This window comes from Balearica regulorum, chromosome 2, assembly GCF_011004875.1.
Source record: "Balearica regulorum gibbericeps isolate bBalReg1 chromosome 2, bBalReg1.pri, whole genome shotgun sequence".
NCBI lineage: Eukaryota > Metazoa > Chordata > Aves > Gruiformes > Gruidae > Balearica > Balearica regulorum.
In genome coordinates, this window is record NC_046185.1 from 37,975,780 (window position 1) to 38,002,149 (window position 26,370).

At 36.9% G+C, this 26,370-nt stretch overlaps 1 protein-coding gene across 3 annotated transcripts in view; it reads left to right on the forward strand.

The window, feature by feature from the left end:
* Positions 1 to 26,370, forward strand: part of ARFGEF1 (ARF guanine nucleotide exchange factor 1) — a 270,777-nt gene that overhangs the window by 66,269 nt on the left and 178,138 nt on the right. Inside the window, exons 20-34 of one of the 3 annotated variants that reach the window (XM_075743950.1) lie at positions 3,282 to 3,410; positions 6,052 to 6,210; positions 6,596 to 6,746; positions 10,221 to 10,311; positions 11,583 to 11,623; positions 11,723 to 11,892; positions 12,474 to 12,625; positions 12,787 to 12,959; positions 13,948 to 14,108; positions 14,778 to 14,908; positions 17,042 to 17,171; positions 17,904 to 18,039; positions 18,127 to 18,265; positions 23,188 to 23,257; positions 25,596 to 25,725. In XM_075743950.1, coding sequence (XP_075600065.1) covers positions 3,282 to 3,410; positions 6,052 to 6,210; positions 6,596 to 6,746; positions 10,221 to 10,311; positions 11,583 to 11,623; positions 11,723 to 11,892; positions 12,474 to 12,625; positions 12,787 to 12,959; positions 13,948 to 14,108; positions 14,778 to 14,908; positions 17,042 to 17,171; positions 17,904 to 18,039; positions 18,127 to 18,265; positions 23,188 to 23,257; positions 25,596 to 25,725 — 1,963 coding nt within the window. Of the gene's footprint in view, positions 1 to 3,281; positions 3,411 to 6,051; positions 6,211 to 6,595; positions 6,747 to 10,220; positions 10,312 to 11,582; positions 11,624 to 11,722; positions 11,893 to 12,473; positions 12,626 to 12,786; positions 12,960 to 13,947; positions 14,109 to 14,777; positions 14,909 to 17,041; positions 17,172 to 17,903; positions 18,040 to 18,126; positions 18,266 to 23,187; positions 23,258 to 25,595; positions 25,726 to 26,370 lie in introns of those variants that run through there. The other 2 variants (XR_012833794.1, XR_012833795.1) reach the window with 2 other exon arrangements.

Below are 26,370 nucleotides of genomic sequence, written 5' to 3' on the forward strand. Positions count from 1 at the left end.
CTTGATATAATGGACGAGTTATGAGGAGAATGGTGAGGGGACAACAGTATAAACAGTATTTAAAAAACTTGAAATGATAGGATTTTTATTTCAGGTATAGAGGTGTAGTCACATCAACAGATTTATAAAAGTGAGAAATTACTAATCCCAGTTCATTGTTTGAGTCCCTCCTGCTGTTTCTAAGGGAAATCATTGCATTTTGGTGGAGCAATTATCAGAACAAACTTCTGTCTAATGTTGTCTGTTGCAAGTTAATATTTCAGAAAGACTAGGGCTGTCATCTAGTTTGGGGGGAGGTAGCTGGACCTGTATTAAACCATTATTCTAAACACCTGTATTCACTACTGTGTAGGTGCAAAGCTTTCTGCATCCCAAATGCCTTTTCCATACCACTAATTCAGATTTGCAGATCTAGAGTATGCATCAGTGTGCTATTGGATATGCTCTTTGGCATAACTAACTCATTACAGTTAACTGCCACTGAAATAAATTGTTGTGTCCTTAACATGTGCTCTCATTTGCTGCCCTTGTGCAAGTAGTGGTCCTCATATGACCCCTTCGTGAACTGCTCCAGGAAGTAGAGTCTCAGACCACTACCATTACAATACATTACAATGTATGGTGGTCTCAGACCACTACCATTACAATTACTACAGGCCCAGACTCAGGAATCATAGAACCATTTAGGTTAGAAAAGATCCTTAAGATCATGTCCCTAAGCACTCCCTAAACCATGTCCCTAAGAACCGCATCTACACGTCTTTTAAAATACCTCCAGGGATGGTGACTCAACCACTTCCCTGGGCAGCCTGTTCCAATGCTCGATAACCTTTTTGTGAAGAAATTTTTCCTAATATCCAGCCAAAACCTCCCCTGGTGCAACTTAAGGCTGTTTCCTCTTGTCTTGTTACTTGGGAGAAGAGACCAACCCCCACCTGGCTACAACCCCCTTTCAGGTAGTTGCAGAGAATGATAAGGTGTCTCCTCAGTGTCCTTTTCTCCAGGCTAAACAACCTCAGTTCCCTCAGCTTCTCCTCATAAGGCCTGTTCTCTAGACCTTTCATCAGCTTCGTTGCCCTTCTTTGTACACGCTCCAGCCCCTCAATGTCTTTCTTGTAGTGAGGGGCCCAAACCTGAACACAGCACTCGAGGTGTGGCCTCACCAGTGTCGAGTCCAGGGAGATGTTCACTTCCTACTAGCCCTGCTGGCCACACTATTTTTGATACAAGCCAGGATGCTGTTGGCTGCCTTGGCCACCTGGGCACACTGAGGATCTAGCTGTAAGGTTGCTGTCCATGAGGCAAACTTCTGAGGTCTTTATTGCCATATTAATCAAAATACGATAGTGCTTGTCTTTGTACAGAATAACACAAAAGAAGCCCTTGTTTAAGATCTACTTTCAGGTTATCAGGATGTCCCTTAACAGAGGTGTACTGTACGTATTTCTCTCTGACTTTAAGGCTGAAATGAAATAATTTGCATGCAGGCATCTGTAAAATTCATAGACTATTTTTCCTTAAAATACCAGCCCTATTACTCTATAACATTCCTAGCCCGTAGTGTCTGAAAAGTATATTTGAAAAATCCATTTTCAAAGGAGTAAAATATGAAACATCAGGGTAAATTAACACCCTCAACGTCTTTTGTGAAGGTGCTATGATTTAGAAGCCTTCCTACTCGAGGATGTTCATAAACTAATTAAAGTACTGAGGGCAATGTAATATGTTGAACAGAGAGCTGTCTTCTCAAAAAAGTGAGAACTGTGGAAGTTAAATATTTAATTTCACATTTTTTATTTAGACTTAATTTTTATTTCAGCAAAACTTTATCATTTTTTTTTGTATCTCTTTCACCCATTGATGCCAGCATAAAATTTATCATTATATTTACAGACAGATTTGTTAAATGATTAAACCAGAACAAAAATTCACTTTATGGCCCACCAAAGCAGCTGAAAATTGTCTATTTTAGAGGCTTAATTTTCACCTTTAATGACAAAACAATCTATTATAAATGACATCGTAAATCTAGTTAGAAAGCATACCATACAGATTTCTAGGTAGTTCTTAAGAAAGTATTTCAGTTTTGCGATTTTGAAGATTAGTTTTGGTTTCAGTAAGAATGAAAAATTAGAAAAGGGGAGGGAGAAGCAACATACACTTCTGGAGCATAGAATCATAGAATAGTTTGGTTTGGAAGGGACCTTTAAAGGTCATGCAATAGGGAATTAAGTCCTGGATGTAGGAATTCATCTGATGCCTTTAATACTGTCTCAGAGTTATGGTTTGGTGTGTGCAAGTGTTAAATGCTTTTCCGAGCTAGTGCTTTTGGAATTGCTGACTTCAGTGAAACCAAAGCTCTGTGGTGCATCATTTTATTATTAAATTAAGTGTGAAATCTGTTGCTCCCTGCTGTGCCTGTTGATTCTGTATTTCATCTTGGGTGACTTCAGGTAAAATTATTTCTAAAATCATTCTGGGTACCCTGGAGTTTCCTCTCCATAACCATGTGTAGTTATGGCAGGATCCCCTGCATCTTCTGATGAGTTTTTCACCCTGTGGAGAGGGATCGTTGACCACAAGGGCAGGACCATGTGGACTCTCCCGCAATAATTTGCGGTTGAGTGTATTACACTCTCAGTCCCACCTAAAGCAAGAGGAATGGGAAACATCAACAGTGGCATAGATAAAAAAAGGTGGAGTGCTAAGGGCAACAAAATTAAGAGCAGAGAGATCAAGGGAAGAGTCATGTCCTGTCTCTTATTGTTGTTATCTTACCATAATTTTAGTGGAATTAATAATGGTTGCTACCCTATTTTACCCTACTTGTGGGTTGTTTTTTTTTTCCTTCTGGTGTTTTCAGGAGAAACTTGTCTTATTTAAGTACATTCTTTTCATCATAAAGCAATCTGTTATACACTGGTTCTTGCAATAACTATAGGCTCTATCTTTATTTCTCACTGTGCAAAGATAAAGGTTATTCCAGGAGTGCCAAAACTCCAACAGACATCTAACTGACATAGCTTTGGGGTTTGGTTTTTTTGCAGCTATCTGAAGATGGTTGTGCTTGTGTGTGTGTGTAAGCATCAATCTGCATTACTTCTGTCCTATTCTATGACTCATGTCTATTCTATTCCATTTCCTTTTTGGCAAAAAGCAACTTCAAGGTTAATGATGTGAGTTAGGGATGGAATTTACACTTTAGCACGATGCTGAAACTATAATATTCCCTTCAAGTACTAACAGTTGCTAATGTAACTTTTATTTTGAATATGTTCCAGTTGGCATGGACGCCTTTTCTAGCTGCATTCAGTGTGGGTCTACAGGACTGTGATGACACAGAAGTTGCCTCTCTTTGTTTGGAGGGTATACGATGTGCAATCAGGATTGCTTGCATTTTCAACATTCAGGTAAAAAATTTAAGATTGAGACAATACTCTGATTTATGTATGAGTGAAATGTTAGTGAGGTTCTAAGAGTCCTTGTTGCTGAAGCTATGCACTGTAATACCTAGAGACTGCCTGCCCCTGCAATTACTACTTCATCTGATATTTGACTAAAGTGTTCTAAATGAAGTGACCTTTATTTTTCTTGGTGTTTTGTGGTAAGTGCTGCCATGCCAACGTACTGAATTTTTGTTTTGCCCACAAGTTGACTACTTTTATGTCAAAGTACTTTCTTTCTAGCTTTGTTACAAAGCTGTTTAGCGTTGTTGTGATGTTTCATAAAATGAGTCTTTCTATCCTGTTTCATAAGTAAAATCGTATCTCTGTGAACTGTGTTTGAAATATTGTTCTCAACTTCAGAGAGATTATACTAATCTGAGACTTCTATAATTGGATACCATTTTAACAGTTATGGTACTGGAAATGTTATTCCTGATGTAATGTATGAATGTATCTTGCATTAAGCAGAATGCCAAGAATTCCAGACTGTCTGACTCCAGAGGGTAATTCTGATTAAACTTGGGTGCTTTTTTTGCCTTCTTTTTCCCCATTTTAAAATCATCAGTAGTGAACTTACTATTATGTTATTGTGGACTATTAGTTAATAAATGGACTACTGGTCTGCCCTAAATCCATTGTAGGGATAGCTGAAGAGAGGGGCAAGCCAAATTTGTATGTTTGACATTGCATTATTTGATGTGTACATTGAAAACATTTGAAAAAAACCCCAAAACACTCAAAAGAACCAACAATCTTGTAAGACTAAGTAAAAACTATTGAACTATGATGTGATAATGAATGCTTGGCTTCCCTCTTCCTTTGCACTTGTATTCAGCAAATTAGATAACTTTATCACTAATGTGGAAGGGCACATTGGGACCTCTGATACAGCTGCTTCAAAAAGCTCATTTGAGATCATGTAAGGTTTTCTTCCTCTGTCTTTCCACTTCATTCCGTGTGTGTGTGTGTGTGTCCCCCGAACTGAACAGACTTAAAAATTTGATTAAGAAAACCTCCCCTGGAGCCTGCAGCTGTTCAATGAAGCTCACATTCCTGTTATTTTTGTTTCTAAGCTGCAAAAGTTGGACTGGTACAAATATCAGTTTCAGCAGCTGCAGAGGTTAGCTCCCAGTCCTGCAATGGTCTGCCTTGGGTGGGGAGGGTAAGGACATGTTTGCTCAAAGATCTCCATGCTCCAAGAATGTACCAGAATCAGTCATACCCTTCCATTGGCTTGGCACAAACTTGATTGAACTGGAAATGTTTCAAAAAAGAACACTTCTCATTTGCTGAAATTTAAAAACTTGGGTTTGTATTTTCAGAATAAGTGATACTCCTTCTTGGTTTCCTATGGGAATTCTGTTTTGTTGATGTCATTAAAAACAATACTGGTTTGTTGATGATTTCAGTACGGTACAGGGTGCTTCCATTGCACAAGGCCCTGATTAGATGGCAGTGTTGTCTGACTTCAGATGCCGGATAGTTCTGGTGGTTTGAAGGACACTGGTCAATCTGTACTTGAGCTGACTTAGGGATCTTTTCTCTTGGAAGCAAGTTTTTCCTCTTGTGTTTAACTGATGCTGACAACTTTTCTATTTCATTGAATAAACATACAGAATTTAAGACTGGTGTCTAAGAAGAGTTAACATTACTTTACACACCTTGAAAGATAATGGAGGGAGCTGGAGGCTTTTTGTTTTAAGAAAATTCCCAAATTACACCATATAGTTTAAGCTATGCATGCTCACCTCTGAAACCTCAATTAAAGGTTCTGTTTTTAATTACTTAATGTACAAAACATTTCCACCTACATGTGGAACGTTCTTTTTTGTGAGATTGATTTAATCTGCTTAGATTATACATGACTTGCTGTTTACCCACTGATGACAGTCTCACCTCACAAGCTTCTGAGGTGTTCCAAACAGCATAGATAAATGAGAGAGGTTGTGGAGGCCCCACCCCTGGAAGTGTTTAAGACCGGGTTGGATGAGGCTTTGGGCAATGTGGTCTAGTGGAGGGTGTCTCTGCCCACAGCAGGGGGGTTGGAACTAGATGATCTTTGAGGTCCCTTCCAACCCAAACCTATTCTATGATTCTATGAAATCAAATGCGTTTTGACCAGTATTGTGGAATTGGCAAAATGTGCCTTTTAGATACATTATTTAGATTCTGTTGCCAAAAAAATCCTACAACTTGAGAGAGTCTGATAAGGCAGCATTTTCAGAGCAGGTCCAGGTATAGTACAAGAATAGTAAAAGCTTAGCTAAGAAGCTGTATTTCTTCTGAAACAGCATCCTGTTTCCCAAAAAAGCCCTCCCAAAATCCAAAAAGACCAAACCCAGAAACCTAACAACAGCCTATGTGTTCTGTGCTGTCAGGCATTACACTTCATGTTCCTGAATAGAAAGAGTCCAATTTTATCCCACAGCTTACTACAGAAGAACGTGAGATATTTTTGCTATGTAGAATGCTTTGGAAGTTCAGTTCTAGTAAGAGAAAGGTAAACAATATAGTTGCTGAAATCACACAGATTGTACTAAGAACAAGAAAGTGAGAAAATACTTACAAGACAACTTTATTATTATTTTTTTTCTCCCATTTATAGCTTGAAAGAGATGCCTATGTGCAAGCATTAGCAAGATTTACATTACTTACAGTGAGTTCTGGTATTACTGAAATGAAGCAGAAGAATATTGACACAATTAAAACTCTCATCACGGTGGCTCATACAGATGGAAACTATTTAGGAAATTCCTGGCATGAGGTACAAGAGTCATTTGTATTCGTACTGTAAGAAAGCGTGTGTACTGATTTTGAACACAGTAGTGTACTTGTTTGTGCATAAATACAGTGAGTTTTAGGTAAGTGCCAAGTATATACTTTTATACATACATTATGTAGAATTGCACATTATTCAGCCAATTAAAGTAGCAAAACATGTCCAAGTGAGACGTTTATTGCGAGACACTAGTAGTATTTAAATTAATATTAATTTTAGACAGAAGAACAGACATACTTGTCTGACCTTGAGTGTTTGGGATTTTTTTTCTTCTAAAGATCTGCCTTAAATTTTTTAATTTTTTATTTTATTTTTGTGCTATTTCAAACTGCTTTTTGTTGATAAACAATGTCTTTATTCTCTGGAATAGATTCTGAAATGTATCAGTCAACTTGAACTGGCACAGTTAATAGGAACTGGAGTAAAACCTCGCTACATCTCAGGGACAGTGCGTGGCAGGGAAGGTTCTTTTACTGGAACAAAAGATCAGGCACCCGATGAATTTGTGGGGCTGGGACTGGGTAAGTAATGCAGATATGAAGTATTTCATTTAACTGGCTTTGTTCAGACAGATATTAAAGTTTGTCCTTTGATTTCATTATTGTTGACTGTGAGGTTCGGAGACAAGACCATGAAGTAGTCCTCGTAAACTGTCTTAGGCTTTGAAGAGACCTATTCCTATTTCTGGAATATTTGTTTTGCTCTGTTAAGTATTATTGCTAGGATGGGAGAGTGGGAAATGTAAGAAAATGTTACATTATTAATTTCTATTAAAATATAGCTGACCAAGTAAGAATGGATTGCTGATGGTATGACCAGATTTAATAATATTTCAATGTTAGTGCACCAAGTATTTTACCAAACAGGCGAATTTAGTATGTGTAGGTTAAGCATCCTGTTATGAAACTTTGTAAGAAATACATGGTATTCAAACCAAGTGGAATATTAGGTTGGCTTAAATTCTGAAATCTTGTTTCCTCCTTTTTTGGTTACTTTGGTACTGAATAAAAGTGCCTTTTTTAGGCTAGCCTGAGTGCCAAAATTTGCTCCATAACTGAGATGTTGTTTCCTATCCTCCTGGAAAAGTATACCGGTCTTACCTTAAATTATCTTAAAAAGGTTGATTTTTTTTTTTTTTTTTTTTAAATAGGAATGCAGTTAAAGACATACAGGTGTAGGGTATTGGGAAACTATGGAAGTGTCAAGGAAGTATACATAACTCCATTTGACTGTTAGAAAATTTCAGTTTTAGTATGATGCTTACGATCTCCTGCCTTTTGAATAACTTCACTCACAGCTGAGCAAAAGCTTTGTGTTCCCTCAATTTTTCATGTAATTTTTTTTTTTTTTTGAGAAGTAATGATTAATTTATTAGTTTCCTTGACCTTAGCACTCAACTAGTCCTAATCATCTGGCTTTGTGTTCTCCTCAGACAGTTTTTCTTATTCTGCAGTCAGTCTTTTTCTTTCCATTGTGCTCTCCTTTGGCCTGCCTCTATGTACTCCCCTCACCTTGCCAAAAGTTGCTGAAGGGAAACCTTATGCCTGGAAATTAATGCAGCTGCCAACATCTCATATACTGAGCTTCTTCCTGCCCTTCTAATATGCATCCTCCAGTTTTAGTGTTCCCCAATGACCTATCCAACTTTGCTATTTCCAAATGCTGGCAGTTTCTCTACGCTGAAGTGACTGGCTTTTAAAATTTTTAAGTCCTAATAGCTCAGGAATGTAAACTGTAGTCAGGTGTCTCTAAATCATACTTGCTAGTCATTGGTGTAGATCCAGCTCATAAAGGCTTTTTTCCTCCATCAACTACGTTTCTAAGGAAAATAGTCTATGCCCAAATGCATAAAATGTTTCTCTCTGAATTGAGTTTCTGGAATGCTTGTTACAGTGCCCATACAGAAACTTAACCTTTTTTTGTTTTTTTTTAAATATCACTTCAATCTTATAGAAAAATGCCTAACTCAAAGAAATTTGGTTGTCGTACACTTGGGGGCTGCTAAAACATAGCCATTTTCTCAACTGTTTTAGTTTTTTCACTCTTCTCTAAAAATCCTCTGTTGCAGATACTTTAATTTTCTTTCTGTGATCACTCTGAAGTATCCTGTGGAACTATGGCTTTTGAGCAACCTTCCTATAAACCTAAATTCCTATGAAGAACCCATAGTGCATATGTCCATATATACAGATGCATATTTTACAGCAAAAAAAATTGTTTAATTGGAGTAAGTGAAGTTGCAGTCTGGCAACAAGCTTCATCTTTCAAACCTACTTGCAAAATGAGACGTGCGTAAGCAGCAGCATTCATCCTTGCTGAAGTTAAAGTGTGTGTTTTTAAAAACAACAAACCACCCCAAAATCCCCTTTGCTCATTTACTGCCTGAACAAGGATTCAGGTATAGCTCTTCAGGCATCTACATTTGAATGTCTTCATCACTCTTGCATTATCTTCCTGCTGTGGCCCTTGTTTGTTTTATTTGAAATGCAAGGCATCACAAGCATGTGGTTTGTAAAAGTAAATGAATAAACATCTATTCCTTTGCTGCTTTGGTAGGAATGTTGTCTTCCTTGGAGTTGTAACTGTGAAGTTCTACTTTCTTCTACTCTAGTTTCTGTTCACAAAGTTGGAAGACGACATCTGCAGCTGTGAGTAGGTCATAGCCAAAGTGCACTTAGGTAACCAGAAATCCTCTTTGGACAATGAGAATCTGAGGAATCAGTTTTTCATAAAGCATGTTTCATTGTAAAAGATCTCATGAATCTGCTGTCTGTTTAGGTTTTCCAACATGGATTATAAATCCTATGATAACAAGTAATTCTCCTGTAAACTGGCAGAGTTGGTTAGGGTTACCTGAATTGTTGAAACAGCCCTTCAAATTCACTTCACACAGCTGCTCATTTGATACGTTTCCTAGCTGATGCCTTACCAAGATTCAAACTAATTGATACTGGCAGCTTGTGTGCTTACAAGAGAAGGCTTGGTCAAACCCGACAGTATGAGAAGTTACTGAAATAAGTATAAGGTTACATATGTATATACTGAAAGGTTACTCCATAAACATCTTAGAAAAATACTTCAGATAGGTCAATTGACAGCCAGTCATCTCCAGCTACCTCCAAGTATGCAAGACTCAAAGGCAGACTTTTGGGAGGCAGTCTGAAACATGAGAACTTTTTGTCTCTGCAAAGCTCTAAGAACAGAACTGCTGGCCTTCTTTCAGTCTTCTGTTCTCCCCTGTCTTTCTGATAGGGTTTTTTTTCTTAGGCAGCCTGAAAACAGGGTAGGTGGAATTACTCAGAACAGTTGCAAGATTTCTGCTCTTTTTTTGATGGAGGGGACTTAGAGATTGCCAGAAATTTCAGAAATTTCTTCACTGTGAAGTTAGCATTTTCTTAATGTGAGCTTTCTCAGGTGTGTGTTACAGTTCCTAGCCTACAAAATAAATACTGCTATTTTTATTTATAGATTTTTCTAACTATTGCTAGGTGATAATTTTGCTGTACTTGAGATGTAGCTTTAAGATGGAGTTTTGGTGGGAGCTCTTCTCTGTGAATGATTAAAATAAAACCTATCAGAATGGATTTACTCACTTGCTGCTAATAAATTGTGAAAAGTTCTCTGGTATTCTGTATCATATGTTGTGTATTTTCAGTAGCAGAATTACCAAAGATCCATTGAAAGATGGAGAGAAAAAGGTGGTTCTTGTGCTTTTGATTTTTTTTCACTTGTATCTATTCATACAATTGTTCCAAATGTAGGACTAATATAGTTTATGCATGGATAGAGAATCTAGAGACTAAGGACTTAGACCAACATCCAACTGTTCACTGAGATGCCCAGCTCATGCAAGGGAAATTTATTAATGTACTTCTCTTTTTTGTGAATTAAAAATATATTTAATTATAGTGGTAGTGGCATGACTTCTCTTCCTCTTTCTTCCCAGCCCTTTCTGTGTTATCTCTTACCCATTTTTCAAATTTTGTTCACTGTAGTTGGTGGAAACGTGGATTGGAAGCAGATAGCAAGTATTCAGGAATCCATTGGTGAAACTAGCTCCCAAAGTGTTGTCGTTGCTGTAGACAGGTATTGTATTAAATTTGCTGTTGCCACCTGAAGCTTTTTAAGCAATGTTTGAATACCCTGTGCTAATTATAGGACATTATTAGTTTAGCCATATTTCAAAAAACTACATAAATATTACCATATTAAAGTGCTTTTCAGTTTTGTGGGTTTTTTCCTTTTTTTTTTTTAATGGAGCAGAAGTATTTTTGTAAGAAGGAACAGAACAAAGATCAGGCAAGAAGGCTTTTTACTGAGATTACAGGGCAGTTGCAGAATGAAGACTGCTGTACTGTCCGGAGGATCTTGATTTGCTATATATAGTAACACATAGCAAATCTCATCTTGCCTTAGTACAGGCAGCATTATAGACAGACCCTTTTTCTCCTAAATGTGATTACTGACTCCTGCTTTCCTCTAGGTTATGTAGATGTTGTCTGAAATTACCAAAATTCTTATTCTAGTCTTCCTTTCTATGAATCATATCTGTCATAACTGGATTTGATCAGGTATAATACATGTATCAATACCTATTGATAGGACAAGGGGTAATGGGTTTAAGCTAAAGGAGGGTAGATTTAGGTTAGGTGTTAGAAAGAAATTATCATACACATTCCCTGTTTATATCCTAAAGTACTGATCAGACTGGAGTGTTAATGGATCTTGCTCTCTCAGCATATAAGAAATCAGAAAACATGATTTTCTTAATGGTTGTCAAAAATGACAATCACAAAGGGGTATCATTCTGAGGACTTACAAGCATTTCTGGGATTGAGTATAGGCAGCAAGATCCATGTCAGTTCAATGAAAGTTGCATTGCAGTAAAACCACATAAAGTGAACTGGAGGTTTAATGTCAAACACACAATAGCTCTTTAGGTTTGCAGTATTTCTCCCCACTTCATCATGGGAAGTGTTTCAGGTATCTATTTTTCAAGGCAAATAGGAATTGTGTACTCTGGAGAAGTTTGACTTCTGTATTTGGAGCAAGACTGAATTGTTTGTAAACTACTGACATTATTCATCAGTCACTGTCAATGAGTAGATAGTATTAGAAACAATGCACCTCCCAGTTTCCACGCATGCTTATGGGAGCTATTTTTAAATACTAGAAATAATTGAACTATGTCTGATTTTATTTTCAAAGTTCAATATTTTTCCACAATTACTAACTGTTTTTTAATAAAGAAAAGTAGTCAGGTGTTGTCTGTATATATTATTTAAAAAATCTTGAATACATGTTTAATAGATGCTTTTTTAAGAAATTGTAACCACGTCTTAAACTGCATTTTACAGAATATTTACGGGATCTACAAGGTTGGATGGAAATGCTATTGGTAGGTTTTATCTTCCCCCCCACCTCCCCATAAACTAAAAAGCAACTTTGTCTTAAATCTTGGAAAAATATTGTATTAAAATCTGTGGTCATTTAACAGTGGATTTCGTTCGCTGGCTTTGTGCTGTATCTATGGATGAACTGCTGTCTGCCACCCACCCTCGAATGTTTAGTCTGCAGAAGATAGTAGAGATTTCTTACTACAACATGGGCCGGATAAGGCTACAGTGGTCTAGAATCTGGGAAGTTATTGGAGATCATTTTAATAAGGTATCCCTCTTAAAGGTTATACTGCATACTCCTTGGATTATCAATACAAATAAATTTTATTTAGAGATCTGTTAGAAAAGCATGTGCTCATCTGAATTATAGTGGTTTTTCTGTCTTCTGTACAAGTAGCTTAAAACACAACAAAAATTGTAAAGCTGGAAAGGCCTGTGAGAAGGCAGAGGTACACAATATAATACATGTAAAACCAGGAGTATACATTATTTATCGTGCCCTGGGTCTAGAACTGGCTGCCTTTAGTTATGTTTTCTAATTTTTGGGGGTGTTTTATGAAGCTTGGGATAAGATGTTGTTTTCTGTTCAAGTCTAAATTGACTGTTTATCAGGTGAATATTTGACATGCATTTTTATTACAGCTTGTTGAAGTCTTTGTAGACAGCTTGCTTTAGAAAATTGTAAATGCTAGGATGTATAATGTAGAAAGTAGCTGGAATTGGTTAAGGATTATTGAATTGCATTAACAGTGTGCTTAGTTCTCCGTTATCAAATGTAAAGGCAACTTGGGCTGAATTCATAAGAATTCTGATGCAAGCTTACTATGCGTTTCTATTCTACATTATCAGGTTGGCTGCAATCCCAATGAAGATGTAGCTATTTTTGCAGTAGACTCATTAAGGCAATTATCAATGAAGTTCTTAGAAAAAGGAGAACTTGCTAATTTCCGATTCCAGAAGGACTTCCTAAGACCGTTTGAACATATCATGAAGAGAAACAGGTAATAACATATAGTTAACTGAATCACCTGGGATCATAAGCACCAACTTTTGTAATTAATGTTTCAAATTGCTTTTGTAAAATCATTTGCTGGAGAATTGTACTATTCTAATTGATTATGTAATTTAGTTTAAACAATTATTGTTTATTATCTTAATTTAGGTCTCCTACTATTCGAGACATGGTTGTACGGTGTATTGCACAGATGGTAAATTCCCAGGCTGCTAACATTCGTTCTGGCTGGAAAAACATTTTTTCAGTATTTCATCTGGCAGCCTCAGATCAGGATGAAAGTATAGTGGAACTTGCATTCCAGACTACAGGTCACATTGTCAGTGAGTATTGACGATATTCAGACATCGTGAAAGTGTATGTGGCTCCAGAGACTGAGATTTGTTTGTCTGTTGGCTCTGCAGCCTGCATAGTAAAGCCCACTTTATGCTTTAGAACCAAGGTTTTACACTTTTCAACCAATCATCTGGGAAAATACTTATGAAAATAATTCAATAAGATTATAGTTATCTGTCTTCATTTTTGCCTCTTTAAAAAAAAATTACGTTTGTAGCATTCTGTAGTAAAACAAGTCAAGCCTTAGATAATTTTACTTAATGTGTACATTTTCATTTAAGTGAAGAATTTTATTTTTTTTCCCCCAGAAAAAAATATTGTGTAGTCATTTTACTATTATGTGTTTGCTTTTCTTTTTCCTTTTCTGAATTGTGCTTGTCTATGGCCCTGTTTAGGAGAACGTGCTGAGCCTGGTGGCACTATGATTTGGGTTGGTTTTTTTTCCCTTCTCATTCTAGTGTAGATCTCAGGCTTTAAGTTCTGTAAGGGATCTCTTAATTCTGTCTCAAGATCTGCAAGTTCCTAAAACTTTTTCAGGATTGATGAAAAATGTTTTTGTCCTCAAAAGTGACTATTTAAAATCAAGGCAACAGGACCATATTGCTGAGGAAGTCCTTTTGTAGATGTAACTCCGTGCTTTATGTAGCCCTCTTCAGCTCTGATCAAACAGACTAGTGTTAAGCAGTAAGCCTATTGCTCTGTTCTTGCTTATCTGATGGATTTCCCTCCTTTAGACTAGAAGCTACCTTGATTTATTTTAAACACTTACTTACTGTCAAAATAGAATGCTCTCTAGGTGATGTTTTTGTTGTTGTTGTTGAGCATTCATTTTTTAGTTTTTATTACTACTCAAGCATTTGACAACACCAATCAATGAACCAGGCTCTCATGACTTCTGTTACAATCAGTTCATATTAGAATTAATAAATTTTAAATTGTGACACTTTTTTTCTTCTGTTCACACTTTTTTCCCAGCAATTGTGTTTGAAAAACACTTCCCAGCAACCATAGATTCTTTCCAGGATGCAGTAAAGTGCTTGTCTGAATTTGCCTGCAATGCAGCATTTCCAGATACCAGTATGGAAGCGATCCGCCTCATTCGCCACTGTGCAAAATATGTATCTGATAGACCTCAGGTATAGTCTGTATTAACTAAATTATAAGTGCTTTAATCAACAGCGCTTTTATAAAGAAAAAAAGTACACTAACCTTATTGGCTTCCCTTCAAGTTTCAGAGATTAACGAGAAATGTACTTTATTCAGAAGCAATAGGAGTATAAAATGCCACAGGCTTTGAAAGTATCAGCAATTTTTTTTTTCTTTTATTTCCACACCCCCCTCATCCCCATCCATGCAGGTCAGCTAGTGGCTAGCTTTCCTGAGAGCTGCTGGAAATCAGTGTGTCTCAGGATCTGCTCTCTACTGAGAAAAGTTGTGAAGAATGGATAATGGCATAAGCAGAAATGCTTGATATCCTCAAAATGTTATGGTAGATCCTCACTTTCAGTGCTATCTCTATAAAAAGAGAGTAAGAGTCTCTGACTGAACTGCAAGCGGAAACTGATGCTTGAACGTATCATCTCATCAGGGTTTTTTTTTAGTTTATTTTTCCTAATATACTAAGTATTAGTTTGAAAAACACTTCATCTTCTCAGTATTATTATTTTGCTTGCCAGCTCACCTGAGGTATCTGGGTGTAATACTAGTACAGCAGAGATTGTTATTTACAGTTCAAATTGTGTTTTATTTTGAAGAATAGAATCTAACTCTTACGACTCTGTATAACCCTGTGTTTTCTTCTACAGGCATTCAAGGAATACACAAGTGATGATATGAATGTAGCTCCTGAAGACAGAGTATGGGTGCGAGGATGGTTTCCAATTTTGTTTGAGTTGTCCTGTATCATCAATAGATGCAAATTAGATGTAAGAACCAGGTAACAATCAGTATTTGTAATTCAAATTTTAAAAGGCTTACTTTACACTTTTAAAATAGAAACAGCTCCCTTAGTAAATGTAACCATTGTAAAACGTATTTAATGTAGGTGATACCACTGTGGGAACACCAGACTTTTTTAAAGCACCTTCTAAATAGATGCTGGAATGTAGAAATTAAGTGTGTGTTCTTTACATATGAAATGTTTGTCTTCTGTTATAATAAATAATGAAGTTATGTGGTATGATTGCATTATGTTAAATAGAGTACACTTCCTTAAATATTCAAATAGTGCCTGTTTAGGATGAATAGTCATGAAATCGCAAAGGTAAGAACTATTTAAATAGTTCATTTGCAAATAAATTAAAGCTTAAGTAATTAAAATGAGTGACTGTTTTCCATTTATTATAGAAGCTGTAAACTATTTAAAACAGCTCAGCTCAACTTAGTCAGATGTGATGGAGGCAGTTCATGCCTAGAACACAGTAAAATGTAAAAGTCAACTTCTAACTTTCCTAACATATAAGAAGCAAGCATTATTTTAATGTGGAACCTCAACTCTTAAATGGTCCATATGCATTAAACCGCCCCCCCCCCCTTTAAAAAAGGTATTACATTGGATTAATATCCAAATCTGTATTTTTCCAGTGGCGATACTGATCCTCTCTGTTCACTAGTAAATATAAATGTATGATGTTTGATTCCATGATATGGCCCTGTTACTTATTTCATTTTAGTCATTTGTCATAGTTGACCTGGTATTGTGGTTTAACCCCAGCTGGCAACTAAGCACCACACAGTCACTCACCCTCTCCACCTGGTGGAATGGGGGAGAGAATTGGAAAGGTAAAAGTGAGAGAACTTGTGGGTCGAGATTAGAACAGTTTAATAATTGAAATAAATTACGATGATGATGCCAATGATAATAATATTTGTAATGACAAGGGAAATAACAAAAAGACAAATAAAACCCCAGAAAAACAAGTGATGCAAATGAAAAACACCACCTGCTGATCAATGCCCAGCCAGTCCCTGAGCGGCAATTGCTGCCCCCCTGCCAACTCCCCCCAGTTTATATGCTGAGCATGATGTCATATGGTATGGAATATTCCTTTGGCCAGTTTGGATCAGCAGTCCTGGCTGTGTCCCCTTCCAGCTTCTTGTGCACCCCCAGCCTTCTCACTGCCAGGGCATGAGAAGCTGAAAAGTCCTTGTCTTAGCGTAAGCCCTACTTAGCAACAAGTAAAGCATCAGTGTGTTATCAGCATTATTTTCATACTAAATCCAAAACACAGCACTATACCAGCCACTAGGAAGAAAATTAACTCTATTCCAGCTGAAACCAGGACACCTGGATAAGCCTTGTGTCACATTTCCAGTTTTGCTCTGTTTAAAACAAATGTAAAATGCTCCATGCAATGAGTTGGTTTTCTTTTAGGGTACTCCAACAGCAAAATTCTGTTGGAATCTTGTTTTGGTTTTAATTAAAACTCATGACACGAGTCCTGCCTGCCTTCCTGTGTCTTGCCCTTCGTAGTTACTTTGAGGATTTTAAAACTGGTGTTACACCATGATTCATGAACTGATTGAAGATTGCAGAAACTGTTGAAAAAGCAAAGCTGTACTCTGATTTCATGTAAAACCTGCCTATTTTCCTTGCCTATGGCTTTTCCCGTATGAAGTGTATTCTGTTGCAGTTCTGATGCTAAATATGGCAGGTTGTATACAAATCGTTTTAAATTTACACATTACAAGCCAGCTCTGCATCTGGACTCCCTTTATAGCTAGCGAAGATTAATACTCGTTTCTAGATCTCTGTATTTCTTACCTGGAAATACTTGTTACTTTATTTTTGTGGTCCTTTGTAAAGAATTTGTTTTCCTATTTTAATTTGAATTTACCACAGTTCTCTAAAGTATTTCTGGCTGTGAAAATACTGTGACTTTTAAGTGTTTTTTAAACAAACTGATTTTCTACTTAATTTTAGTGTACTAGTGTGACTGATCCACATCAGATCAATGTATAATGTTCTTAACAGTACTTGAGTTTGTTATTGCTATTGTAGTTGGACATATATGGTTTAGTTCATGTATTTGTGTAACTCTTAATATATGTTGTTCTTTCTTCATTTCAGGGGCTTAACAGTAATGTTTGAAATAATGAAGACATATGGCCATACTTACGAAAAACACTGGTGGCAAGATTTGTTTCGAATTGTCTTCAGGATATTTGACAACATGAAACTGCCAGAACAGCAGACTGAGGTGAAAAAAGTGGGGGAAGATAATTTACATGAAATCTATATTTATAGTAGAAAACCTGATTAGTAATATAGCTTATCAAGTGATGTTAGGCAAACCTGAACACTTGCATGGTTGACCATGTGGTTCTAGTAACTGTACTTTGTTTTATTAGCATTCTGTTGGAGGGATGTCACTTTTCTCTTTTTTTTTTTTTTTTTTTTTAAACCGTGTATGTAAAAGGCCTAGTAGTTTACACTACGAACAACAGAAGAATAGCATAAAATGCAACATAGCTAGATTTGTAAAAAGAGCTGCACCTTGTACACATGATGTCTGGAGCCTGAGACATATCATTTCATGGCAATATGCTCAATGAAATGAAGTTTGTAAGCAGCAGTGAAGTCACAATTAGAAGAAATAAGTTCTGCTTAGCTTGGATTTAAACTACTGAGCTAGGGTTCAACGTGAAGTTTAATGTCAAACTCAGTGTCTCATGATGGTAAGTGCTTGTCAGTCATATAATCTGATCTCCAAGAATAGTTGTTTGTTTCTGTAGTTTTTTTAAACCTGCTAGTTAGCAAAGTAAAAGTTAGGGCTCCAAGTTTTGGGCATATTGAGATATAGAAAGGAATTTCATGTCATTATAAAGCAATTCAAATTGAGTAAATAAATACATCTGCCTGTCTGCAGGGATGTGTATCCTAAAAGTTTCACTTTAAACAAAGTTGTAACTTTTTTTTTTCCCTCTCCTAGAAAGCGGAATGGATGACAACTACTTGCAACCATGCACTTTATGCAATATGTGATGTATTCACGCAGTATTTAGAAGTACTTAGTGATGTTCTTTTGGATGATATATTTGCACAGCTGTACTGGTGTGTGCAGCAAGGTAGGACTGTACCAAATTATGTTAAACAATGTTAACATTTTACTGTGTGGAATGTGAATAAACAAATACACTGTTTGTCTTTTCCAGACAATGAACAACTGGCACGGTCTGGTACAAACTGTTTGGAGAATGTTGTCATCCTAAATGGTGAAAAGTTTACCCTAGAAATCTGGGATAAAACTTGTACTTGCATGCTGGATATTTTCAAAACTACAATCCCTCATGCGTAAGATGACTGTTAATACTTATACTTTGTAAAACAGTTTAGCTAGATGACTTACTGATTTCAAACTGTTAGATATCTAATAGGTGAGGTGAATAAAAAGCTGATATATGTGGACTAAATAAAAGCAGATTTTCTTGGAACATAATGATAAATTAGGTGCTACATATACTACTTTTGTGTTGTAAATGATAAACTGTTAAAAACTAGAAATACCATATGAGAGAGAAGGCAAAAAAACCAAACAAACCCAAAAACGCAAAACTGTAACTTGATTCAATTTTAAAATGCTGGATTTTTTTAAGCAGTAGTATCTGATTTTTTTTGTCATTTTCTTTTTGTAATAGAAGATGCTATTGATACGCAGAGCTTGCAATTTGTAATTACATGTGAAGCTTTTTCCACAAAATACTAAAATACTGCAACAGTCTTACAGATTTCAGTCTCTGTGGTTCATGGTTAACTTCCATCATATGTGTCTGTGAATCCGAATCTTTTTATGAAAATTATCTTGCATATTTGGTAGCTGTTTTCCCTTCGTGTTATAACTCTGTGTGAAGTTTCTTGGAACAAGACTATACTATTCTGAGTAGCATGTTATACATATACATCATAAAGCAGGATAACCAGAAATCACGTCCAGCATTGTACAAAGATGAGGGGTTTTTTTCCCTTACCCTACTAACACTGAGGTAAAACACTACTTGTTCTCAAATCTGCTAGTCTTAACGTTGAACTGTTGTGTTATTACTTGTCCTATGTCTGTCAACTAGTTCATAGTGTTTCCTTCTGGGTATCACCTAGTTCAGGCCTGAAGAAAACTGAAGCAAAAGGGAATCTTCTGCACACCAATCTTTCCTCTAATTTTAGAGTTATGTATCAGATAGCACTGTAAGAGATCTTCATTCATGCTTAAAATATAAGTTAATCCATCTGTCACTACCTCACCTACTTTGCTATGTGAATTGGTATGAAGTAATTACATCCAAAAAATAATACTAAAATAAAGCTGAAACATCTAGGAGCTAGCAAGATTTTTTGCATTTTGGTATCTGCAAAAAATAAAATTTGAAACCATATCTCTGGATATAAAAGTCCAATTGAATCAGCCCTAACTTACTGTGTCCCATACCTGGAAAGATTTTGAAGTGAATACTCACTAGCAGAACATTTGCTTTGGTTTCCACATATTATCAAACTTAGGTTTCTGGGTATTCTTTTCGCTGAATATTAGACACCCTTCTAGAGCAGCATTTTGAATTTCTTAATATTTAGACACATTCAAAATACTCTTGTTGCCTTTAGCTATATCTGATTGGAAATACGTGAATTATTCTGTTTGATGTTTATAGCGCTTCTGCTTTTCAAATGGGTTATTTTTCCTAGGAGGGTATCTGACTCCTTCCATACATTTCCATTCTTTACTTTCCATCTCCTTTTTTAATCTTTTTGTGCCTTCTTTGAGAACTTCCATTATATTATTCCTTCTTATATTTCTGGGAGGTTCCCAACTTTTGCAGGGTAAAATAAATCTTACTTGCATTTTATCCGTGAGCATGTAATCCGTCCCCTTTCCCATAGTGAAAGTACAGCTGCTCTTCTCCAAACAATTGTTGAGTGACACAAAACTGCTCAAAACAGTCTTTTCACTTTGACCATATTTGATTAAAGCTGAAGCTATTTAGATGGGTAAGAAGAATTATGGTAACAGTATACAGGTATTTGTTCATATTTTTAATGGAGACTTTTTTTTCCTTTCTTTCTGAGCCCTAGGAGGATAATTCTTTCTCCCTCTGGACAGCTCCTTTTTTTCCTCTCTGTTTATGGGATCTTGTTCTTTTTCTGTGACTTCTGGTTTGGCTGGCATTTCATATTTGTATTTCTTAGTCCCTCTATTAGCCTTATTTTTGCGGCAGAGCTTTTTCTGTCCTCCCAGCCTTAATTTTTTTTTTTTTTCTTTTTTGACAACACAGTTTTAATACCCAGCTTGTTGTGGAGGCTGCCCCAGTTTCTTAGAGAAGGCAGCAAATGCTCCTTTGTTTTCCCATGTCTGGAAGTAGCACAACAGTTAATGTTAAAATGAAGACAGAGACAAATCACACAGTGAGGCACATGAAAGTTTTATAGGCAAGTGTTTTATTGCTAAATGTCTTGAAATAGTCAGATGCTATGAATCTCTGGAATGTAAAGTATCTTCTGGCAAGGTTTTTATTAATCTGATCAGGTAGGGGATGTTAATCTGATCAGGTACGATTACATCTGTTCTCTTTTAGCATTCATATAAAACATCTTCCAGATACTGTGTAACTTCTTCAATTTAAGAGTTGCAGCATTGGCTGCAGGAGTTCTTAGCTGTAGTACTAGCCTCTGCTGGTTCTTGGCAAGTTACCTTTTTGCAAAGAGAGATGATCGTATTATTTGCTTGTTTGGAAAAATTAGTACTAGAGTATTTATTCAGCCACTAATTTCAGCAAGGATCACTTGCTAGAAAAGCCCAAACTGTATTCCTGCCAAGCTTCCACAGAATCACTCAGGTGTTGATACCTGAAGATACTAACACAGAACCACACAGAATGGCTGAGGTTGGAAGGGGCTCTGGAAGTTGTCTGGTCCAACCCCCCTGCTCAAGCAGGGCCACCCAGATCAGTTTCCCCAGGACCACTTCCTGGCTTCTGAATTCTCCAAGGAGGGAAGCTCCACAGCCTCTGTGGGCAACCTGTGCCAGTGTTTGGTCACCCTCACAGAGAAAAAGTGTTTAATGATGTTCAGAGGGAAACTCCTCTGTTTCAGTTTGTGCCTGTTGCCTCTGGTCCTGCCACTGGGCACTGCTGAAAAAAGCCTGGCTCTGTCCTCTTTGCATTCTCCCCGCATGTGTTTATACACATTGGTGAGATCCCCCTAAGCCATCTCTTCTCCAGGCTGAACAGTCCCAGCTCTCAGCCTTTCCTCACGGGAGAGATGCTCCCCTCCCTCCATCACCTTAGTGGCCCTTTGCTGGACTCTCTCCAATACATCCATGTCTCTCTTATACTGGGGAGCCCAGGACTGGACACAGTGCTGAGCAGAGGGGCAGGATCACCTCCTTCCACCTGCTGGCAACTCTCCTAATGCAGCCCAGGACACCATTTGCTTTCTTTGCAGCAAGGGCACATCACTGACTCATGTCCAACCTGGTGTCCACTAGGGCTTTCTCTGCCAAGCTGCTTTCCAGCTGGGTGGCCCCCAGCATGTACCAGTGCATGGGCTTGTTCCTCTCAGGTGAAGAACTTTGCACTTCCCCTTGTTGAACTGTATGAGGTTCCCGTCAGCCCATTTCGCCAGCCCTTCAAGGTCCCTCTGGGGTGGCAGCATGACCCTCTGGTGTATCAGCCTCTCCTCCCACTTTTGTGTCACCAGCAAATTTGGCGAGGGTCCACTCTGCCCCATCATCAAGATCATTAATGTAGATGTTGAACAGAATTGGACCCAGTATTGACCCCTGGGGTACACCAGTAGTGACTGGCCTTGAACTAGACTTTATGCCCCTGATCACCACCCTTTTGGCTCAGCTGTTCAGCCAGTTTTCAATCCACCTCACTGTTTGCTCATCCAGCCCGTATTTCATTAGCTCATTTTAATAGTTTCTTCAGTTCTTCTTTTTATTTAATTTCTATTCTCTTTATAACTTTTTTTTTTAATTGAGATTTTCTGAAGGTTCATTAGAGCAAGTCTTGGCTTGCTGACACTGAGAAAGCCAGGATGAATGCCCTCTTGTCTTCAGGAGTTAGAATTGGTTCTTTGCACAAATTACGATGATCTGGCCTCTACCGGCTCGTAATGGCTCATTATTCCAATGCCTACTTTGACAGATAGAAGTTTAGGACTTTATAGCCCCAAATAAATTGCACTGTATTTAACAACCTCTAGTCCAGAATAATCTGCAATTTGTGTCCTGGTAGCTTTCAAGACTCAATTCAGTTTTCTGCTCTACTTTATTTGTTGTCTCATTAAATGCCTCAAGATTTTATCTTTTCTGATTTGTATTTTTAGTTGTATGGTCTTTAGGTGTATGGAGATCAGTGATAAGTTAATTTAGGAACCTTAACACAATGGGAAAGATCTCACTTAGGATATGCAGACAGAGATGTCCATCAAGTGTTGCCTCACACAGATTGAGGCTAAATAGTTTGAGATCATAACAATGACAAATAACTTTAATCTTACTTTGTAGCAATAGATTTGATAGAACAAGAGATGATGAGACTGCTTAGGTTATTTAATCCAATGTCCCTCAATTCTTGGCAGGCACAGCCAGCCTCAGTAAGTTACAATTAATGTAGAAATTTTTTAGTGCTTACGTTGAAGATCCTCAAGACAGCAACGTGCTGTAGGACAACTGCAGGGAAGAGATCAGAAGTATTGTCAGTGACTTGGTACCTCATAACAGCAATGACTCCTAAGTATAAATAGAACCACAATGCTGGAACGTATCCCAGACAGAGAATGCAAAACATCTCCAGACGTTCATGCTGATTTGTCCTGGGGTAGATTCATTCCTTATTCCAGGTAAAGCTGGACAGTGTGAGAGACCAAGGCCCACTAATGGCACTAGAGCACTGCCTAAAGCCAAATCCAGTATTTCTGAGAAAAATTAATCCACCTCCACATAATCCGCTTGTTCTTCCAAGGCAATTGGCAGAAATGTTGAAGATCAAAAAGCACAATAGTTAAATTTTTCATTCTGTGTGAAAGAATAAAATGTATACTTAAAACTGAAATTAGTTTATTCATTTCTGGAAATATCTATATCCGACTCTTTTTATGTTTGGCTTCCATTAATGTAAATTAAACAAAACCCCCACCATATTGAAGTGGACTTTTTAGAATATCAGTTCTGATTTGTCTTTCAAACTTAATACATTTGGTACTGGTTTTGTGTTTTCAAGGCTGCTGACTTGGCGACCAGTCAGTGGTGAATTTGGCTCTGGATCTCCCTCTGATGCAAAAGAAAAACTGGTAAGCTGCTGAAATAAACAATATTTTAAAAGCTTGCAAGAGTATGGTACAAATGTGTTGTGAAATAGAATAAGTGAGAAGTATGCTTAAGCCCATTTTTCACTTTTGATTTACTTGAAAAAAGTTTTTTCCAGATAAAGTGCTATGTAATGCTTAAAAATGGCAAGGAGTTAATTGAGAAAGAGCAGTATTTGTTTGCAACAAAGTTGGCTTCCAGAAGTTGGCTGTAGGTCGTTATCTGTGTGTGTTTTAGGTAATGTCCTGTATCTGTAATACTGTATTTACAGTTTGAGTTGTTTTCTGGTTTGGGGCTTGGTTTTGGTTTCATTTTGCTCAATATTCTCTTTGATGTATTGGCATCATGAGAAAATGCTGGAGGTGGAAAGTTTGCCAGTTGGATTGACGTTTTTCCTTCAAATTTTCTCTGGTACTGAGAACTTAAACATCAGTGTTTCAAATAGAAAATATGTATGACCATCAGATTTCTTAGCACTGATTGAATAAACTGATGTAAAATTTGGACTTGCCTACAAGTGGCAGCCTGGTAGCTACTTTACTGCTGATGAGAATTAGTTTAGCTTTTGGACATTCTCACAAGACTGCTGCATGAAGTTCTTTGTAGACTAATGAAGCATTTGATAAAATTGATTCAAGGATATGGTCCCAAATTAGCTCTACTAAGAGAGACCGACTCCATCCATTTGTGTTTATGGAGTGTTAACATAATTTACTTACAACAGAGTGTAAATATTTGTGATGGCCAGTTCTCATTACACACGTATTTTACATCCATGTGACTGAATGTGCTTGCTATATCTTGACTCATTTGTAGTGGTGTGATGTATAAAATATTTAATCTAAATGTTGGCTATATTTTTGATCCATTTATATCAAATATAATAGCATGCAAAAATGGCAAATATATTGAATGTCTTAGTCATGAATAAACTGAAAGATCTTTCCTCTTTGAAATAGCTTAACATGAATGATTTCAAAAATCTTTTTTGTCTTCAGTGTAAAAAGACACTTTACAACTTCAAAATTAACAGAATTTGTATAATAAATAGTGTTAAAGGAGATACATTTGGGATCCATTCTTTTGGTAGGACAGAATTTTTGCAGGCTTTAGATATTTCTGTCTGATTTTTCAGGTAGTTCAAATATAAGGATGCATTCTACTATCTATAGACATAACATCTATTAAAATATATTTATACTTAATAATTGAGAGATAAACCTTGGTTATTTACTGGTATGAGAAGTTGATATTGTCTTCATAGGAACTGTATGTGTAGATTTGAATCTTGCAAATACCACCATGCAGGGTGTATTTAATGTGTAGTTGCCAGCAGCACTTACGGAACAAATGCCAGTAGAAACGCGGGGTTATTGCAAGGGACAGTAATCACTATATATAACTGCTTTGCAGTTAATGATAACATCTTTTGTTCCTAATTAGATTAATTACATTTCTCTCTTTCAATGAACGCTTTCTGAAATGAAAACAATAGGTATTTCCATTGATTTTAATACTTGATCAAGAAGGAAGATAATATATTAAAAAAATAAACCCCCAACGATTTGTCTTCCAAGGTCAGTGAGTTCTAGCTCACAAGAAAACACATACAACATGGAGAATCAGAACGTATTGCAAGAGTCTGCTGAAACAGCTCTCTGGCAAAAGGATTTTAAATTAGAGCATTTTCTTGATATGCGTATATTCTCCTCCTCCATCATTTTACTGTGGTAGATTCCTGCAGCACCTACAAACATGTCAGTAGGAGCTAGTAATTCAGAATATTCAAGGGAGTAAAGGCAAGTAAAGATTAAAGTTTGATGATACCTCATATTGTTTGGCCTTGTCATTTCAGAGCTGTGTGTCCACATTGTCACCCATTATAAAAGGAATACAAACTGTCACAAAAACTATTAGAGGGTTTTATTGTAGATCAAGGTAGATACTGCATTTCCCAGTATCAGAACCTTGAAGCAAACCTCCTGCACTTAGTCTGGTAGAAGTCAAACTAACTGTTGGCTGACATACTAAATGCTTGGATGGCATAGAAAAAACCTATGTGCAAAATACTACTCATTGTAGCATATGTTTGCTGTGTAATTAAGTATTTGTTGCTTGTTCAATTTTCAGTTCTTTCTTAGGAGGTCATCTTTTTAGTACATCTTTCTTGAATGCTAATATCAAATATGACTAAAGTGAATGAAAAAGTGCAGTGTTGAAATGACAAATGTCTTAAGCTATGAAGAGCACAACTCTGTTGACGATTAGCTCACATAAGTTTTCTGTAAGTTAATTTTTTTATTTTTTTTGCTGTCTTTTCAGGATACAATCTCACAGAAGTCAGTAGATATTCATGATTCTATTCAGCCTAGATCTTCAGATGGACGTCCATATCAACCCAGCGCAGGGTCCACCATAGGTGAAGAAATGAGTAAAACCAGGCCAACAGCAAGTGCGTGTTTTGTAGTTATTTGGCATTTTGTATCTGTTCAGAGTAGTATTTAGCAGATGTTTGATATTTTTGGTTATAGCCCCAGCTATAAATTTAGAAACATGATGTAAAGAAAATGACATTGGTTAAATGTTTGCCTTCATGTAGTATGACAGAATTCTGTTGGTGCCTTGTTGTTCCACATTTTTGACTTGTGCTTTAAAAAAAATCTAGAGTTCAGCTGCTAACTTGCAGGCTTTTTACTCAAAGCAAAACATTAAAAATAGTACTCTCCTTATAATGCTATGTAAATGAGCAATTTATTTTTTTCTTAAGAGCAAAGTTCTTTCTGGACAGAATGCAACAGAAGCAATAGCTGGGGGGTGGGGTGGGAGGTGTATTTAGGCTCATTTGAAGAGAGTTTATCAAACCCTTAAGATACTTGTGCAAAGTTACGAGTTGGTGCTTAAAATGCTAATGTCTGGTGGTATTAGTACCTGCCACGAGTACAAACACGCATCAGTGATATCAGTGCTACCCTAAGCCGCCTCTGCCTGTGGGCGTTTGGACAGTCTCAGCTTCTGGTTCTTGCCGTTGCACTGATGCTAACAACAAGGTCGCTAATTTTGGTGATTTTTAGGTAATGCTGAGTATTTGTCCAATATA